This window comes from Felis catus, chromosome E2 (assembly GCF_018350175.1).
Source record: "Felis catus isolate Fca126 chromosome E2, F.catus_Fca126_mat1.0, whole genome shotgun sequence".
In the NCBI taxonomy this organism is placed as follows: Eukaryota; Metazoa; Chordata; class Mammalia; order Carnivora; family Felidae; genus Felis; species Felis catus.
In genome coordinates this window covers 9,779,081-9,798,690 of record NC_058382.1, presented here as the reverse complement: position 1 = coordinate 9,798,690, position 19,610 = coordinate 9,779,081, and the positions used below count along the sequence as shown (strand labels likewise).

At 57.1% G+C, this 19,610-nt stretch overlaps 1 protein-coding gene across 2 annotated transcripts in view; it reads right to left on the bottom strand.

The window, feature by feature from the left end:
- Positions 1-25: 25 nt before the first annotated feature.
- Positions 26-19,610, bottom strand: part of SLC8A2 (solute carrier family 8 member A2) — a 28,850-nt gene continuing 9,265 nt past the window's right edge. Inside the window, exons 4-10 of one of the 2 annotated variants that reach the window (XM_023245973.2) lie at positions 12,989-13,411; positions 8,846-8,949; positions 8,671-8,688; positions 7,300-7,424; positions 6,928-7,027; positions 2,671-2,949; positions 26-1,466 (exon numbers count right to left, since the gene is read on the bottom strand). In XM_023245973.2, the coding sequence (XP_023101741.1) occupies positions 1,090-1,466; positions 2,671-2,949; positions 6,928-7,027; positions 7,300-7,424; positions 8,671-8,688; positions 8,846-8,949; positions 12,989-13,411 (1,426 nt within the window). In that variant the 3' untranslated portion in view covers positions 26-1,089. The remainder of the gene's footprint in view (positions 1,467-2,670; positions 2,950-6,927; positions 7,028-7,299; positions 7,425-8,670; positions 8,689-8,845; positions 8,950-12,988; positions 13,412-19,610) is intronic. The other variant, XM_023245974.2, reaches the window with a different exon arrangement.

The window sequence follows — 19,610 nt, the reverse complement described above, 5'->3', positions numbered from 1 at the left end:
TCCCACCCTCCCACCCACCCACCCCTGCTCCCCATCAGGCAGAGATGTGGCAGCATTTGCTGGCTTGTAGCATTGGTCCTCTGGGACCCTCGGTCTCCTCTTCGAGGGTCCTGCCCGGATTGGCTGGCACTGAGGGCAAAATGAGCCTTCTAGATTGTCAGGGGAGATCGCTGGACTCCCTTCGATTCCCGGCCTCCTCCCCAAAGCCAGTTCTCACGGCTGGGGGAGTCTGCTGCCCTCGCAAAAGGAAAGTCTGTCACCCTCTTTCCCCAAGACATGCACCCTCCCGTGTCCCCCCTCCCCCAAACACACTATATATACACACAGGCCCCCCCCCCCTCCAAGGTGTGGCTGGGCTCTAGGAGGTAGTGGAGGCGAGTGGGGGCGCTGGAATGTGAGAAGTTGCAGGTTCAAATGCGCCTCCTCCAGCTCTGAAACCCCACACTTCTCCCCTCCCTTCTCCAAGCCTCGAGAATTAGTGTCCTCCCAAGGGCCTGAGTGGAGAAATCAGGGAAGGCGTGGCCCCCTTTTGCACGCACCTACCTGTTCCTCCGCCCCACCCTCGGGGGCTGAACAGAGCTCCCTGAGGGTTGGGGAGAAGGGCCGAGATCAGGGACATCCTGGGATGGGTCAGCCTCCTTCAAAGGTCCCCCAGGGAGGGCTGGGTTCTGAGGCTCTGGGGCACAGGTCCCTGGCGGTGGTGGCGGTGGGTGGGGGGGCGTCCTCTAGAGGAAGGGGGCCTTAAGGGATAGGGCAAGGCTGGGTGTGGAGGGAGACAGATGTTATAGATTCTCTAGAAGGTCGCGGGGTAGGGGGCGGTTCTCTGGGGAGGGGCCTCGAGGTGGCAATGTCCCCGGGGGGGGGGGTGGACAGTGGCTACCAGGGCTGGGCGGCAGTTGTGGGTATCTCGGGGAGACCCCCGAGGGGAAGGGAGGAGGGTGTTAGTGGGGACGGAGGGCAGGGATATTAATTCCCGGGAGGAAGGGAGGCTGAGTCCCAGGAGAGAGGAGGCCGAATCTCTCTGGAGGACAGAAGGAGACGCGGGTCCGAAGCAGGGGCAGCCGAGTCTCTGGGGAGGGGGAGGGGGGCCTAGAAGCCCCGGATGTGGCAGTAAGCCTCGAGGCTGGCGAAGAGGATGTACAGGAACCAGAGGCCCAGGAAGAGCGCCGTGGTGGCGAGCTTGGGGCCCCGCGGGCCGCCCAGCTCGCCGCCGATGTGCGGCCGGCGCCGGTACAGCAGCACGGCGATGCCCACGAAGGCGAAGACGGTGAAGAGAGTGACGGAGAAGGCCAGCGTGCCGGTGCGCACCTCGAACGGGCGGCCCTGCACCGCCCAGTACACGGCGGCCACCGACCAGGCCACGCCCAGGCCCAGGAACACGTTCACCGCGTTGGAGCCCGTCACGTTGCCGATGGACGCGTCCGCGCACTGGTCCTGCAGCGCCGCCACCTTGCTGGCGAACGTGTCTGCGTGGGCAGAGACACGGCGGTCACAGGGGCCCAGCCTGTCCCCCACGCCAGCTTTCCAGGAGACCCCGACACCGTCCCCGGTGCCCCCCCCCCCAGGGCAGACCCCGCCTCCCGCGGCCGCAGCTCCCCGCCTGAGGCCCTTGACCCCAAGCAAGCCACAAAGTGGGTCATCATGCCGGTGCCGGGCGCTCTGCAAGACCCGCCGCCTGCTTTCTATGGGACCCGCCGCCTGCTTTCTATGGGACTCGCCGCCTGCTTTCTATGGGACCCGCCGCCTGCTTTCTATGGGACTCGCCGCCTGCTTTCTATGGGACCCGCCGCCTGCTTTCTATGGGACCCGCCGCCTGCTTTCTCTGGGACTCGCCGCCTGCTTTCTATGGGACTCGCCGCCCGCTTTCCATAGGAATCGCTGTCCGCATTGCATGAACCCACTGCGGATTTTCTACTGGCCCCATCACCCCATCGCCAGCTGGCGGGACAAAGCAAGTGTTCGGTTCCACCCACATGCAACCCCCTTCCTGTCAACTCCCCCACCTGGTCTCTGTCCAGCACGCAGCCCCGTTTCTGCGGCCTCCACCCGTTTCTCAACATCTCGCTAAAAACTCAAACCTCCGGTATAGAGCGCAGGCATCGGAGAGCCAGTCACAATAGCTGCTTTCTGGGGCGCCTGGGTGGCTCAGCGGGTTTAGGCGGCTGACTCTTGCTTTTGGCTCAGGTCGTGGTCTCACGGCGGTGAGACGGGGGGCCCCCCCCCGAGTCAGGCTCCACACTCAGGGCGGGCTTGGAGCCTGCTTGGGATTCTCTCTCTCTCCCTCTCTCTCTCTCTCTGCCCCTCCCCCGCTGTTCTCTCTCTCTCTTTCTCTCTCTCCAAAAATAAACATGAAAAAAAAAAAAGTTGCTTTCTACAGGCCCCGCCCCCTGCTTTCTATGGAACCCACTGTCTGGGCTCTACATTTCCCAGTACCTTAGTTCTACGGGACATCCCAACGGTTGCTTTCGGGGAGGATTCCGTTTACCTACTGCATCCACAGGACCTCCCCGCCTGGTTTCTCTCATCCTCCCTCATTGCGCTTTTGTGGGACCCACCATCCGGGTTCCGTGGGATTCCACCACCTTATTTCCGCACAACCTTCCTCCCGGGCTCTACTGCTGGGCTTCTCTGAGACTCGCCCCGGACCAGCGGTTTCCCAGGGGGGTTTACCAGGGATGGAGGTGCCCAGGGCCACGAAGACTACGGCGTTGACAGAGTCCTTGAGGCCGACGGTGCAGCCAAAGTGCGAGGCAAGGTCCCCGATGAGGGCGGTGAGCAGGCCGATGACCAGGATGCAGACGCCGAAGCAGGCCCAGCCGTGGCAGTACTCCGTGGGGGGCACGCAGGCAAAGAGCACCTTCCAGAACACCGTCAGGAAGTGCATGACGTAGTCAAAGCAGGAAGGCAGCCGTTCCTCCCGGGACCCGTCCTCCTCCTCCTCCTCGTCCCCTGTGGGCACACGACCCAGCTGGGGCACACACCCAGGCCACCTTCTTCCTGGCCTACAGAGCCCCCCCCCCCGTTTTGTTCCGTAAAATTCTGCTCTATAAAATGCCTTGCCCTCCCAGAATTCCTTGCGGCCAGGAGCCCAGATACCAATATTCGCTTTTGGTGGCCACATCCCTAGCCAAAAAAAAACCAGTCCCTTTCCCAGACGCCTCGATAGCTACCATTTACAGAAAGCCATTTCTACAGCTGGAGATACTGACTTCCTCTGACTCATTGTAGCTAACAGTAGCCACATACTCAGCTAAAGGTGCTTGCTTTCCCAGAAGCCCTGGCAACAGTAGCCATGTGACCCAGCCCGGCCAGGAGACCTAAGCGGAGGGCTTCTGGAAAGCTCTGGCCTTCCTGACACGGGCACTGTGTCACAGAGGTGTTTTCTGAACGCTGTAAAGGATGCCTCACTGGCCCTTCGTGGGTGCTTGTATCACCTGCTGTGACTGAATGTGACCTGTCCTTGACCTGCCACTTGGGACGTGTGTCAGGGGAAAGCCCACATGGAATGTTTCGCCTACCTGGCCCTAAACTGAGAAGCACAAAGCAATGAATGAGAAGCAGGAAACGAATTGAATGGGCGCTCCGCCTGGAAGGACGCTGATAAGGAAGAGGGTAGTCCTCGATCAGTCAGTCACGCAGAGCAAGTCAGGGAGCAAAAGCCAGGGAGACACGACGACGAGGGGAGGGCCACCCAAGCTCCTCTGAATTGTCAGCCAGCAGAGGACACACTGGCGGATTCGGGAATTCGGGTCATCTATCCCTCTCCCGCTTTGCCAGCTCACTTAGTCTCTTGTCTTGTTTTTTTTTTTTTTTTTTTAAAGTTTGCAAATGCTTAACTGAGTGGTTTCTTCATTCTTCGCGCCATCTTTCAAAGAAGGAGACTCTTGCGGCGACCCCAGGAAAAGTGGAATTGGACGCTCCAAAGCAGCAGGCACGCTGCCCCTTCTCGCTACCCTACTTCCTCTTTCTCCCCGCCTGGAATGCGAGCTTGACGCCTGGGGATGCGGCAGCGATTTTGCCACCATGTGGGCAAAGGTTGAGAGTGGGAAAGAGAAATGGAGAGGGAGCCTGGGCATTTAATGATGTTACTGAGCTGCTGACTCTTTATTGCCTCCTACGGATTCCTTTGTTCTGTGACAAAAGTAACCTCTGGGGTGCTTCAGCGGCTTGTGGTTGCGTTTTCTGTTGTTCGCCGCTGAATGCGTTCCTCACTGGCCACGGTGAGACGTGGCCGAAGTCAGAGTGGGGAGAACGCGCTCTTGGCAGGGAAGGGCTGCTATCACTGCCCCCCCCCCCGGGGGGCTTTTCCCTGCCCTGCTTCAAATCCTGCCTTGGTTTCCCACTGCCCTTAGACCGAGGCCCACATTCCTGTGCTTGGCATTCAAGGCTCCGGTCTCTGCAGACTCCTCCAGCCTTTCCCATCAGGGGAGGCTCTTCTCCAGCCTTTCCCGTAGAGGGAGCCTCATGGTTACGCCTGTGGCTCTGGAGCCACGTCTCTGGTTCCAAACTCCGGATCTGCTGCGTGATCCTGAATCCGTGTCCTAACCTCTCTGAGCCTCCGCATGCCTATCTGAGAAATGGGAGTAAAAGCTGGACCTGCCTCAAGAGAGGGCTGTAATGACTGCATGAGGCGGGCCACGTAAAGTACTCTCTGCGCAGCCCGGCGGCGGCGCATCTCCAGCCTGACGGCTGTTATTGAAAGGCCCCTTCTAGTGCCTGGGGAGATTCACGCGTCATCCAAGGGGGTGAGACCCGCCCCTCTCCGTCAGCGTCTTAAGCAGTTTCATGCTCACGGCAAGGAGGCAGGGGCACGTGTTGAACAAAGTGCTAAGAATGATCAAGGACCGAGCTGGAAACTTGGGGAGCATTAGCTGACTCAGGCCAGACAGGAAATGGACTTCAAAGGCTGCCTGGCGCTCCACGGTCCCCATCATGACGTCATCACCAGGATTCTTACCACTGGTAGGGTTTTACCCTCCCCCACCCCACTACTTCCTCTGATCTAATGGGTTGCTTCCTACCGACCCACCAGCTGAGTCACCTCCACGACCACCCACCGTCTCGCACCCCGAAGCCTCAGTTTTGTGCTACCCTCTCTTCTCCGCTGAGCCCGGAGGGAGTGCTGTCTCCCCACGGTCCCTCCCATCCCTCGTCACCTCCTCCTGGCCCACCTCCTGCCAGCTGGACAGCCTCAACTCCCCCTCCCACCCCCCATTCCAGCTTCTCCTTCCTTCCACAAGCTCCCTCCGGCGCCTGGAGCTTCCCCCATTCAAAATGCTCCGTGGTCCCCCCGCCCTTGCACCGAAATGACACCCCAGCTCCCTGCGGTGGCCTACGCGGACCTGCGCGGTCTGGGCTGTGCCCACCTCCAGCTCCTGAGGCTGTTTCTTCACGCCCGAACCTAGTCACCCTCCCCAAATGCGCCACGACCTAGGGTACTTGCAAACTCTGTACTTGGTTTCCCCCTCTGCCCGCAACACCTCCCCGTCTTCTTCCTCCTCCTGGCTAACGCTTATTCCAATATGAAGACGCAGCTCAGAAGCCTCCTCCTCCAGGGAGCCCTCCCGGACCTTCAGGCTGGGTCAACCTCCTGTCTGGGTTCCCACAGCAACCTGAGGTCTCCTGGCCCAGCCCTGCCTGCTCTGGGTTGTCACTGTCTTGTGGCACGTGTGTCTCCCCCCACTGGACTATGAGCACTGTGAGAATAGGCTTCATGCCGTCATAATCATCTCTTTGTCCCCAGCAATGTCGTGCACAGGGCTGAGTCCAGAGGATCCCCCAGAAACAGATATTGGAGGGTGCCTGGGTGGCTCAGGCAGTTGAGCCTCTGACTTTGGCTCAGGTCATGATCTCACAGTTCATGGGTTTGAGCCCTGCGTCGGGCTCCGTGCTGACAGCTCAGAGCCTGGAGCCGGCTTCGGATTCTGGGTCTCCCTCTCTCTCTCTCTGCCCCTTCCCTGCTTCCTCCCTCTCTCAAAAATAAAGATGAAAATAATAATAATAATAATAAAGAAATAGATATTGAAAGAATGTGGCTTCAGAGAGAGACATCACTTCGCTTCCTGGTATATTTCCATTCCCAAAGCCTGGTTTGTTTCGATCTCCCTGTTCAACCACAATTCCTAGTGTATTTTCAGTTCCTACGGTTAGGCCTCCCTGAAGGAGGCCTGATGTTGTATAAGGGACAGAAGCCTTGAGCTCCAGCTCATTCCCTGTGGGACTTCAGGCCAGTCCCTCATCTGCTGCTGGGCCTCAGTTTCCCCAATCTGTATCACAAAGGGCCAATGTTGGTCTCCCAAGACTGAACCTGTGAATCCAAGTGCCACGGCGTCTCTGGCCACAGGGGGGCAGTGTGGGCCCATCTGAGACCCAAGGAGGGCGAAACCCGCACAGGTGGGAGAGAGCTGGGATGCACCCATGACCCTGACTGTCTCCGTGGCAACGGAGGCGGCCAGGCTGTCTGAGGAGGCCATGACATTTAACCTGTTCCCACCCTCCAGCCATCTGACGCCAGGAGAAAGCCCAGCCGGGGCCTCTCCTCCCCTCAGCTCTCTGCCTCCACCCCTCCGGCTGCCTTTCTCTCTGTGTATCCCTCTCTCGCTCTTTCTCTGTCTCTCTCTGGCCCTCTGCAGTTTACTGACTTCATTCTCTACACCTCTCATGTTCTCTCCATGTCTCTGTCTCTCTCCGTGATTCTCTGCACCTCTCTCCTTGTGTGTGTCCATCTCTCCTGTTTGTATCTGTTCCCTACCTTTCCCTGTTTCTTTCTTTTTCTTTGTGTCCTTGTTCTCTGTCTCTTCTCTATCGTTCTCTGTCCTCTTCTTCTTGCCCCTCTTTCTCTCTTTCTATTCATTTCTCTCTTTTCCTCCCCAGCACTCTGTCTCCCCATCCCTCCCTCTCTCTCCTCTCTCCTCCCTCCCCACTTACCTGCGCTCACTGTAACTGCCTCTAAAAACTGTTCCCTCCATGAATGGGTCCCAATCACCAAGGCCAAGTTGGTTTTCTTGATGAGCTTATCCACCGTGTTCTGAGGATGAAAGGGAGGGGAAGAGACCATTGCCTGTGACCACCTCAGCGCATCCCTGAGGCTCCTTGAGGAACACTGGGGTTGGGGCTCATAGCCCATGCTCAGGGGTCCTCAACCTCCCCACACCCCAGTTCACAGGCAAGAAGGGAAAAGGTGGTGTTGCTGTCCATGGTGCTGGCGGAGGGATGGGCTCGGACCCTAGATCACCCTCCTAGTGACTCTTACCAGACCTTCCCCAAGACTCCAGGAAGCTGGGGTCCCCAGAAAGTCACCTTAAAATCATATGACTCCTCGATGATGACCTCCAGTCGGCGGTTTTCCCCAAGAACTGGTTTGCCCATCTCTGCTATCCTCCGAGCCTCCTCCTCCTCGGCTGTCAGCTTCCTGTCCCCATCCCCTGCAGCATGAAGGATGGGAGTTAGGCTCACTGGGCCTGTGGTGCCCTCACTATCTGTTCCCACTGAGAAAGAAAACTCTGTCAGCTGTCCCTTAGGAAGCCTCCGCGGTGGCACGCCCCCAGCCTGCCCCCGTGTCCCCACGTGACCACCATCTTCCTCCACCTAAGACCCAGCTGGTCCATGAAGTTCAGCTGGTAGGCTCTGGGCTTCAAATGGAGGGAGCTGTGTGACCCCGGGCAATGCCTTAGCCTCTCTGTGCCTCCGTGCTCATATCTGTGAAACAGGTACAACAACAGTAGCCACCTATGGGTGGTTGTGAGGGTTTAAAGGAGTTACTTCATGTGTGGTGCTTAGTGCCCGGCACACATAAATAGTCTAAAATGTTATTTCCTTTGTTAAAATGGCCAACACCGTCATCATCATCACCACCCTCGTGGGAGGAGGCCTTGTCTCTATATCTAAGCTCTGAAAAACATCTTCGAGTGTGTTTGAGGTGGTGCGGAAGGAGGGGATAGCCAATGTTGGTACAGATCTTGGATCCAGACCCACCTATAGCTGGCCCTCAGCTCACCTGTCTCCCCAAAGCATGTGGGTCCTTTGCTCCAAGCCCAGCACCAACTTAACCCTAACTCTTAGAGGAATGCCACCCCAACCAGGAACACTCTCAGAAAACTCTGCCAGCAATGACTTTTATTGTGGTTAAGCTTCTGGGATTTGGGGGCCTATTTGTTACAGCAGCTCCTATCACTTACCCTGACTAATGCAATCTTTAGTCTGACCCTAATCCTAACTCCAAATCCAGATTCTGATCTCAACTCCCAAACTACTCTGTCCCTTATGTTCAAGGAACTGCCCCCACCTCCACCTCAATCTCTGACCCTGGCCTAAATTCTAACCATAACCCCCCCCCCCCCACTCACCTCAAACCCCAGCTTAGGCTTTGATCTAAATCTGACCCCAATTCTAATCTGACCCCACCACAAACCCAGATGGGATCCTGACCTACCATTCCCCCAACGTGCACTACAAACAAAACATTGATCTTGGCCTCCGAACCCCCAGCTGTAGCCCCAAACTCAATGGACCCCACCAACTCTGAGATCAACTCCAACCCTCACCCAGCTCCGAGTCTGCCTTTATCTCACCTCCAACCTGCCTCAAACGTGACCTCAACGGGTAGCTTGAGGCCATGACCCTCCTCCCGAGACCCCCCTGCAGTCAAAGCCCGGCGGTGACTCCACTCACCTTGATTGAGCAGCAGAGCTGGGGAGAGACAGAGACAGAGAGAAGGTGAGATTGCTTCCCTGGGAAGCTCAGATCTACGAGCCTGAAGGAGCAGCCACTAATGGAGCCTCTGAGGGTCCCCCCCCACACACCCTGGACCCCTTACCTCTCCCACAGCATACCTGTCACCCCTCACCTGAAATCCCTCGCTTAAGCCACTGTGGCTGGCCCAGCTCGATGAAGAAATTATCCTTTTTCTCGTATTCCTCATCATCAACTATCTTCACCTGAAGAGTTTTCCTGAGCGGGGAGGAAAAGCACCCAGCATGAGGCCCCAGCCCGAATCGCCAGGTAACTCGCCACTCGCCCAATTTCTGGAGCGCCCCTCCATCCCAGGCCCTGCAATTTCCCCCAGGCTCATTCCCTCCGTTCCTCTGGATCTCTGTTCAAACCCCTTTCTTTTTTTTTTTTTTTTAATTTTTTTTTCAACGTTTATTTATTTTTGGGACAGAGAGAGACAGAGCATGAACGGGGGAGGGGCAGAGAGAGAGGGAGACACAGAATCGGAAGCAGGCTCCAGGCTCTGAGCCATCAGCCCAGAGCCCGACGCGGGGCTCGAACTCACGGACCGCGAGATCGTGACCTGGCTGAAGTCGGACGCTTAACCGACTGCGCCACCCAGGCGCCCCTCAAACCCCTTTCTTAATGAAGCTCACTTCCCCCACCTTCTTCAATATTGAAATCCATCCCTGTCCCGACCTCAGCACGCCTGGCCTCCTTCCCCTGCTCTACGTGCGTTTTGTTCCATATCACCTTCTAACAAACCATCTAATATGTTTATTTTGTTTACGGTTTGCCATTTGTCTCTTCACATTAAAATGTAAGTTCTAAAAAAAGATAAAAAAAAAAAAAAAGTAAGTTCTGGGCGCCTGGGTGGCTCAGTCGGTTAAGCGTCAGACTGACTGCAGCTCAGGTCATGATCTCGTGGTCCGTGAGTTCAAGCCCCGCATCAGGCTCTGTGCTGACAGCTCAGACCCTGGATTCTGCTTCAGATTCTGTGTCTCTCTCTCTCTCTGCCCTTCTCCTGCTCACGCTTTGTCTCTCTCTCTCTCTCTCTCTCAAAAATAAATAAATATTTTAAAAATGTAAAAAAAAAAAAAAAGTAAGTTCCACCAGGGCAGCGATCTTTGTTCATTTATGTACTTTGCTGCACCACCCCCCCAATGCCTAGAGCGGTGCCTGTTCCACGAACATTTGTGAACTCTAATCCTTCAGTTCAGGAGGCCCTCTGCTTCCTGCCCTCTGTCCTGACCACATTCTGAGGATTAACTGAGCGCTGATTGATTTTCTCAGCATCCGCGCTGCTATGGTAACCAGGGGGTGCCGGCGGCGGGGGGGGGGGGAAGAGCCAGGAGTTATCCGCGCCCTCCAGGCACACAGCCCACCCCCCTCACTCACAAAGACCCAGGAAACCCACAGCCCTGCCGCTAGCAGCCCTTTCAGCTGTAGGAACCTTGAGGCCCGGCCCCAGAACCCAGAAACACAAACAGCCAGCCCACACAGTCACCCAGCAGAAGCCAATCAACACCGCCCACACCCACACACCATCACACCCCGCAGCCATTCCCTATGCAGTGGCAAAATCACACAGACCAGATGCCTGTTAGCACAACACCCCCACCGCAGCCTCGGCGACTTCGCCAACCTGCAGAGCCCCGCTGTGGTTCCATGTACACTCTTCCTTCCTTACATCTCGCCCGTTATGGCTCTCGGGTGTCTGTTTATTTTTATCCCCTTCAGTCTCTCTCTGTCTCCATCTCTGACCCTGTCCGTCTCAGTCTCTTCCCAGCTCTCTGCCTTCCTTTATCCGTGTTCCCCTCTCCCTGTCTCAGCGTCTGCAGAATGGAACCGCCAAAGTCACCACAATTCGAGCAAAACGCTCTCGATCAGCCAGTCACTCAATGGACCCATCTCAACACACAAACGCACAGGATACAGCGACACCCATGTAGAGACAGATGCACACAAGATGGCCATGTGGGGACATATGCCCACTTCCACCCTCACCCCCTTCTGGTCTCAGGATATTTTCATTTTCTGTGGGCAGAAAGAAATGGCCACCCCCAGCCTCAGAAGTGGACTGGGAGCTGTCCAAGGTTCTGGAACACCGTGGCGGGAAGCAGGGTCTCCTGAGACATTCTACTCACACACCCTGACATGTGCAGACAGCTGTCGAGCCCGCGACACGCAGACAGGGTGATACACACACACCTCCGACGCTCACTCTCTCGCAGACACGCCGGGATCCACTGACGCCCGGTGACTGACACGCAGTGACACCCATGCCAACTGGCATCCTGACGGGCGCGCCCTCATGGAACCCAGGGAGGAGAAACCCACCTGGCAGGGGACAGCAAGAGGGACTCGGGCTAGACTAAGGCAGGGCTTCCCGAGATCAAAGGAAGCAGCCGTTCTCCCCAGGCTGACCTTCTGTCACCCTCACGTGTGCCCTCCTTGCGTCCTGGAAACCCCACTCTCCAGCCCTTCCCAGCCTCTGAACTCGGACCGGTCTCCTTCGCAACCCTGTCTTTTGTCCCTCTCTCTGACCCAAACTCTCTGAAGCATCAAGAAGACCTCTCCTCCCCTGAGTTCCCCTGAGGTTCTCTCAGTAAGCAGGTCTCTGTCTCTTCCTTTCAGGCTTCCTGGATCATAGCCTCTCAATCCCTCTCCTCTCTCTCCACGTACTTCTGTGTCAATTTCCTTCCCCCTCTGTATCAACGTTCCTGCCTTTCCGTCTCTTTCTTTCTCTGCTTCTGTTACTCTGTCTCTGTGTCTCCATCTCTCTCTAGGTCTTCTCTGTCTCTGAGCGCCTCTCTCTCTCTCTTTCTCTCTGCATTCTCTCCCCGCCACCCCATCTCTGGGCGTCTCTCCTCCACTTCCGTGTTGATCCTCCCTGGGGCCACCCCTCCGGCCCCGGGCTGCTTCCAAGCACCTCTAATTAGCGCCTGCCCGGGAAAGGAAGGATATGTTTCCCTAAACGCTAATTAGCCTCCTGTTCTCTGTCTTCTGAAGCCACAGCTGGAAGACTGGGTGGGGGCAGGGGTAGGGGCGGGGGCAGAGGGTGTCCCAGCCTGGGGAAGCCGTGTGGGGGAGGAGAGGGCCTGTGGGGTCGCAGCAGCAGGAGGGAAGTCGGTTAGACTACAGGGAGGACCAGGATAAGCAGAAAGACAACTCTCTCCATTCCCCCTGCCTCTAGAATGTGACAAGTGGGGCCCGGGATGGTGCCCTCAGCCCTCAACCCGAGTTCTCAGCCCAACGCAGGCAGGCAGAGAGGCAGATGGAAAGGTACGGAGAGGCCGTCACTGAAATATAACCCGGGTCAGCGAGATACTGGGGACCGAGATCCGGAGATTAACGGAGCCCCAGAGAGGGCCTGCCAACAGCGAGAGACGCGGAGACACGAAGGGAGGGATGGAGAGGCAGGGAGAGCAGCGAGGAGCTGAGCGGAGGCCAAGGCCCAGAGGCTGGGAGGGGGAGGGGGCAGGGAGCGCGGCGGGGGCTCTGCTCGGTGGGAGGAGCGTGGGCGGCAGAAGGAGGGAGACAGACGGGCGTGCGGGGGCGGAAGAGAGCAGGCAAAGGTGGGGGGAGAGGTGGGGGAGGCGCCGTCTGCACGCCAGGCATGCGGCGGGGGATGTGAGGCTGCGGGCACACAGAGGGGCCTCGGGCATCTGTGCAAGGGGGTGGCCGCGTGTCTGAGCGTGAGACCACCCCTGACTGTGCTCTAGCGCGCGTGTCTGTAGCTTTGTGATTCTGTGCGTGCCAGTGTGTGCGTTGGTGTGACTGTTATCCAGGCCACTTGCCCCGACCCCCCCCCCCCGCCCTCCCCAAATCCCAGTCTTCCAGTGTCTTCAGGGTCTCTTCAGGCCCTGCCCCCACCTTCCCAGGCCCTACCATTCCTACTCGGTCTTTTTTTTCCCCAAAGCCTCGCTCGCATTTCCCTTAAGTCTCCAGCTATTTCCCCAGAGCTTTCCTCCTACCCACAAGCCCCACCCCTCCCCTAGGCCCGCCCCCAAGACCCGCCCCTTCATCTTGGCCCCGCCCCGGCACTCCTGTCTCCTCCCTCCCCGCCTCTGTCCCGCCCCCTCCCTAAGCCTTGCCCCGCCTCCCACCAGCCCCCGCCCACTATGTGGACACGCCCCACCCACTTCTCAAGGCCCGGCCCCAATTCCGTGGCCCCGCCCCTCCCGCGCCCCGCCCACCTCGTCCGCCGTGCCCGCGCCCTCGGCCCCGCCCCATCTTCCCGCCGCCGTGCCCCGGGGCTGCCCGCCGACGCGCTCACATGGTCTCGTCGTCGCCGAACTCGAGCTCGCCGCACGCGTCCTCGTAGTGCACGCCGCCGCCGCGCGCCGTGCCGTCCACGGTGCGGTACGGAAGGCGCACGGTGCCCCGCGCGCCCGAGCTGCGCACGACGCGCACGTCCACGGTGCCCATGCACTCGCTCACGTGCAGCAGGCGGTCCTGGAAGGAGAAGATGCCCGCGTGGTCGTCGTCCAGGATGGTGACGGTGGCCAGCAGTGGCGCCACCAGCCGTCCCTTCGGCCGCCCGCCGCCGTCGGGCTCGAACATGCCCTGCGCGTCGCCCACGCGCAGGTTCAGCAGCCGCACGAAGAAGTGTTCGTCCTCCTCGAAGATGTCGTCGTCGATGATGCCGATGCGCAGCTCCTTCTGTGTCTCGCCCGGCTTGAACACCAGCGTGCCCTCGCTGCGGCGGGAGGGGAGGGGACAAAACAGGGGTGAAGGTTGGTCAAAGGCTCTTTGCGAGGGAGGGGAGTCAGGGTAGGCTTCCTGGAGGAGGGAAAGGCGCCACCGAAAACTCACAAGTACGAGACTGGCCGGGTGTTGAACACATAGTACTGAGGGTGAGTCAGGGGTGCAGAAGGGGAACAAGATGAGGGTTGGTCTCTCCCACCATGGAATCCGTGAGGATTAGGAGCGCCAGCATTAAATAGATAACTCCACTGTTTAACTTGGCTCATTCATTCAACAAATACTCCCTGAGCACCTGCTCTGGGCCCTGTGCTGGGCAGTGCTGGGAACACAGTGGGGAAGAGGCCCTTCCTTCACGGGGCTCGGAGGCCTGTGGGAGAGCCACATCACAGTGACAGTTGCACATGTAATAAGTTGCTTACAGTTCATTCATTCAACAGGTATTTGTTAAGCACCCGCTCTGTGCCAGGCACTGTTCTTAGTGTTTCTTGGGGGAAACAGCAGCAAAACCGGATCAGAGCAACATCCCTGCCCTGGTGGAGCTTCTATTCTAGTACAGGAGGCAAATAAACAGCCAACGTTATATAGGATGGCAGGTGGTGATGGTGCTATGGAGAAAAATAGAGGAAAACAGAGGAGAGGGTAGGGCGCGGGAAGGCGTTGTGTTAGGATGTCAGCGAAAGCTTTTCTCAATGGTGACATTTGAGTAGAGACTTGAGGGAGGTGAGGGTGGGAGCCGTGTGGAGGAGATCTGGGGAAAAGTATCCCTGGCAAAGGGAACAGCCAGTGCAAATGTCCTGAGGCAGGAGTCGTTTGGAGTATCTGAGGGATGTATCTGAGTATCTGAGAGGCGGCCAGTGTGGCTCCAGTGGAGGGAGTAAGGGGAAGAGGGAGATGAGATCACAAAGGCAACAACAGGGCAGACGTCACAGGGCTTTGGTGGGCTACACTAAGGACTTTGGTGCTTATGCCGAGTGGGATGGGAAACATGGGAGGCCTCTGAGGAGGGGAAGGATGGGAGCTGGCTTAGATCTACGAGGGCATCGGTTGTGTCTCTGAAGCACATTCGAGATAGCCTACCATGGGGCAGGGGAGGGAATGAGCGACGTCGGAGTAGTCCGAGTGAAACTTTGAGGGGACAGGAAATGATTGGGCTCCTGGCAGGGCTGTAGGCATCAAAATGACTCTGGGCTGTAAATGCACCTTGACCACCTATAATTTCCCCTCCCGGTCCTCCCCACCACGCGCCACAGGCACCGGTGCCAGGGCTATGTGATCCAGAAGTGTCCTCTATTATTACTGTGATCACTTTCGTAAGAAAGAGGCCCCGGGCTCTAATTCTCCAGAAGAAGCCGGCTCTGTGGGAGGCGCGGAGGGACCCCAAGGTTCTGGCAAAGAGGGAGAACCAGATGATAAGCCTGGAGTGGACAGAGAAGGGACTCCCTGTCGTGGCCGCCTTCAGCTCGGGAGACGCTGTCCATGGTGGCCAAGGCATCCAGCCCCGTGAGCTAACCTGCTCCAAGCCGGGTTCCGCTGCTGTGCCAGCTGCGGGATCTCGGGCAGTTAGGATGTGCAGCCCCTCTGAGACTCAGTTTCCCGATCTGTAAAGTGGAGCTAATAACCGTGCCTACCTCCTGGTGGTGTGATAAGGACTGAGTTATTATGCAAGGGAAGCACTCAACCAAAGCTAGCTAGTGATATGTGTATATGAAGATTAGAATCTTAGAGGGGCGCCTGGGCGGCTCCGTTGGTTAAGCGTCCGACTTCGGCTCAGGTCATGATCTCGGGGTTTGTGGGTCTGAGCCCCGCTGATGGTGCAGAGCCAGCGTGGGATCCTCTTTCTCTCCCTCTCTCTGTGTCCCTCTCGCTTCTCTCTGTCCCTCTGTCCCTCTGCCCCTATGTGTGCTTTCTCTCCTGTGTGTGCTTTCTCTCTCTCTCTCTCTCTCAAAATAAAGAAACTTTAAAAAAATCTTAGAATTCTAACGTTATGGGATGTCAGAAACATGACCTGAAGGGATAGTAGAAGGTGGGGATGTTAGGACCATCTTCGCCAAATGATTAAAGTGGCATCAGAAGCAGTGGGGCAGGCGGGTGTCATGGGCCTCCTGATATCATGCACTGAGGAGGACACAGCATCACTCACGTGAATTCCTGCCAAAAAGTGCACCCCCTGAACTGAGTCATGAGGAAACATCGGACAAAGCCCAACTGTGGGCTGTTCTAACTGGCCTGTCTTCAAAAGTGTCAGGGTCATGAAAGGCAGAGAAAAGCCAAGGGATCGATATCCCGACTGCAGAACTCTAAAGAGACCCGACAGGGACGCCTGGGTAGCTCCACCAGTTAAGCGTGCGACTTCAGCTCCGGTCATGACCTTGCGATTCACGAGTTCGAGCCCCGCCTCGGGCTCTGTGCTGACAGCTCGGAGCCCGGAGCCTGCTTCGGATTCTGTGTCTCCCTCTTTCTCTGCCCCTCCCCTGTTCACGCTCCGTCTGTCTGTCTCTCTCTCAAAAATAAATAAACATTAAAAAAAAAATTTTTTTTTTAAAGAGACATGACAACCAAATGCAACGTTGGGCTCTGGATTGGACGGGCAAGGAGGGAGCGTGTGCAAATAAGGTCACAAAGGATGTTACGGGGACAGCAGGAAGATGCAAACAGGGACCGTAGATTGGGTAGTAATATGGATTTGGTGTTTACGTGTCCTGAGCGGGACGACCGGACTGTGACTGTGGCGGGGGGGGCGGGGGGTGTCATACATCTCAGCTGATGCACGTGCGAGTATTCACGGGCGAATGGCCCTGCTGTCTGCAACTCATTCCCATATAGTGGCACAACTATTAATACTCTTACATATTAACTGGAAGGGGTGGGTGAATGAGCACAGGACGAAATCTGCACAACTGGTGAATCTGGGCGAGGGCTATAAGAGGGTTCCCGGAACCATTTTTGCAGCCCTTGTGTAGGTGTGAATTCTTTTTTTTTTTTTTTTTTTCCAAAACAGAAGGTTGGGAAGAAAAAGGACACGGGGATTTTAGAAACCAGGCGTGATGGAAATATAGAAGACGGGCTTCCGTTTCAACACTGGATGCGCAAACCCTGAGAAGACGAAAGGCTTTGGACCATCGCATCCGAGACTGGTTGGGGGCACGGATTAGACTATCCAAATGTGGGGGCTGAGCCTGGGGGGCTCAGGCGGTTGAGTGTCCGACTTCTGGTGTCGGCCCAGATCATGATCTCATGGTTTGTGAGTCCGAGCCCCGCACCGGGCTCCGCGTTGAGCCTGGAGCCTGCCTGGGATTCTCTCTCCCTCTCTCTCTGCCCCTCCCCTGCTCATGCTCTCTCCCTCTGTCTCAATATAAATAAATAAACTTAAAAAAATCTACATCCAAATGTGAGAGTCTTGGAATCTGAGAACTTTAGACCCTTGGCATGTGAGGATTACGGGGGCTTCAATCTCAGAGTCTTGGGACAGCTGTGCCGTTTTGGTGCCTCGGAGATCATCTTTAATTTGGAGAAACTGGGGCGCCTGGCTGGCTCACTCAGTAGAGCATGGGACTCTTGATCTCGGGGTTGTGAGTTGGAGCCCCACATTGGGTTTAGAGATAAATAAGTAAACTTTTTAAAAGCCGGGAGAAACTGAGGCCCTTCGACCACCCTAATCTCTATGATCCCTGTGGGCAAATCAGACAAAGGCATCCCTTCTTTAGGACACTTGGTTTCCATGAATCAGGACATTAGCACAATAGACATACAAGTCTGCAATGTCCGCTCTGTGAACGGAGCTTTCTTAGATGGGGTGCTCTTATGCAGTGCACAACCTCAATAACTGTGCGTGACAGCCCTGATTGCCCACACTGAGGCAGGAACTTGCCTGACGAACAGGGTCCAGGGCTAATCTTGGAACCCAGGTGCCCTCCCTCCTGGTCCCGGACCTAAGCAGCCTTTGAATGGTGAGGCCAGGTCTGTGAATGTCACCTGGGATGGGAGAGCAGGGGCCGAAGGAAGAGGTCACCCTTTCCTCGCTCTTTGGTTCCACCACTGAGCAGCATTTACTGCTGCACTTCAAACATCTCAGTACTGAGGTCATTTGCCGATGAGAAAGCGGGCTCTGATTCCGGCAGGTGATACGCGCACTCGCTTTCCTTCTGCAAAACCTTTGGCGGGGGGGGGGGCAGTGCAGACCAGGGGTGGGGGTACGGGTGCAAGAGTGAAGAGGCCGGCTAACGGCAGACACCTCAATCTGGCGAATGCCTTTTCTTCCCTCGAAGGAGGCCAGGAGGCGGGGAATGGTAGGGGGAGGTTGGAGGGAGCAGGTTGCGGGTGGCCAAAGGGATCCCGTGCTCCAGGATGACGGAAGGAGATCCTGAGCCCCACTCGGGAGAAGGCAGGGGGTGGGCGGAAGGGCAGGAGAAGTGAATGGGGACGGGCCCGATACGAGGGTCCTGGACTGCCCTAGGTGGGGGGAAGTGACCCACAAATGCCCGAAGCAGTGGAAAAACGCGAAGGCGTGACAGCGGCACGCAGGGGAGACTGGGCTATCCGAGGTGGCGGAGGGAAAGGTTGGCGAAACACAGCACTCAGCCCTAGGACGAGAAGCCTTAAAGGGAGGCGGGAGGGGCAGGGCAGCGGCAGGAGGTGAGGACCAAAGATCCTCCAAGAGTCCGGCCTCAGCTCTACTCCCAGAAGGGAGTGAAGGGGAGGCGTGGCCGAGGGGACCCTGTCAACAGCGCGGCCACCAGCACTGCCTCCCAGTCTCCGCTCTGCTTTCCTCACAGCCCTCGCCACTGACATTGTACGTATTCGGTGTCTGCTTCCCAATGGTCTGTCTCTCCCGCGAGAGCGTCAGCTGCCTTTGGGCAGGGCCCGGACGTGTTGCATTCACGGCCGGTCCCCACTGCCCAGGTCCGTTCCTGGCGGGTGGGAGACCCGTGAGAAGTGTCGTCATTACCGTAGGAAACTATGAGACACCTACGCGTCAGCCAGCAGAATATACCGTAAAGCTATCATTCTATAACCCACGGTCCGTGGGTTCGAGCCCCGCGTCGGGCTCTGCGCTGCCGGCTCGGAGCCCGGCGCCTGCTTCGGAGTCTGTGTCTCCCTCTCTCTCTGCCCCTTCCCCGCTCACGCTCTGTCTCTCTCAAAAATAAACCAACGTTAAAAAATATAGGGGGAGCCTGGGTGGCTCAGTCGGTTAAGCGTCCGACTTCAGCTCAGGTCACGATCTCGCGGTCCATGAGTTCAAGCCCCGCGTCGGGCTCTGGGCTGATGGCTCAGAGCCTGGAGCCTGTTTCCGATTCTGTGTCTCCCTCTCTCTCGGCCCCTCCCCCCGTTCATGCTCTGTCTCTCTCTGTCTCAAAAATAAATAAACATTAAAAAAATTAAAAAAATATATATAGTCCCTGACACATAGTAGGTGTTCAGCAGGAATTGCCGAACGGGGGAAGATCACAGATCTGCTCAAAAAGAGGGCAGGGAGCCGGGCAGCGAGACTCAGGAGGGTGCAAAGGGTGCGTTTCTCCGCGGCAGAAACCAAGGACCTGGGGCTCATTTGGGCACTGCCTCTCTCCTCTCATCTCATTTAGTTCTCCCACATGGCGCTTACCAGCCCCCTGATGTTTTTATGTATTTAATGGCTTATAACCTTATTGCAACTTGAGGGTAGGGACCTTAGCTGTCTTGTTCTCCATGGTGTATACCCTGCAGGCATATGGTAGGTGCTCAGTAAACCTTTTTACTTTAGTAATGGTGTGTGTGCGTGTGTGTGTGTGTGTGTGTGTGTGTGGAGGGGAACCTGTTCCAGCAGGTGACAGTACATGTCATGGAGCTACAATAATTAACCCAGGGTGATGTCAACCCCCGAAACCCACAGGTAGATAATAAACACGGGAAGGCAGCCTGTGGGCGGGGCGCGGCCACGCTACGTGGCTTGTCCAGCAGCGTGTGGCAAATGTCTACAAGAGTGTCCCAGACTCGGCCACCTGGCGGGGGGGAGGGGGTGGGGAGGGCGAGAGACTCTCCATGTCGGCTCGGGCCATGATCTGGAGGTTGGTGGGTTCGAGCCCCGCGTCGGGCTCTGTGCTGACAGCTCGGAGCCTGGAGCCTGCTTCGGATCCTCTGTCTCCCTCTCTCTCTGCCCCTCCCCCACTCACACTCTGTCTCTCTCTCTCTCTCTCTCTCTCTCTAAAATAAAAAGC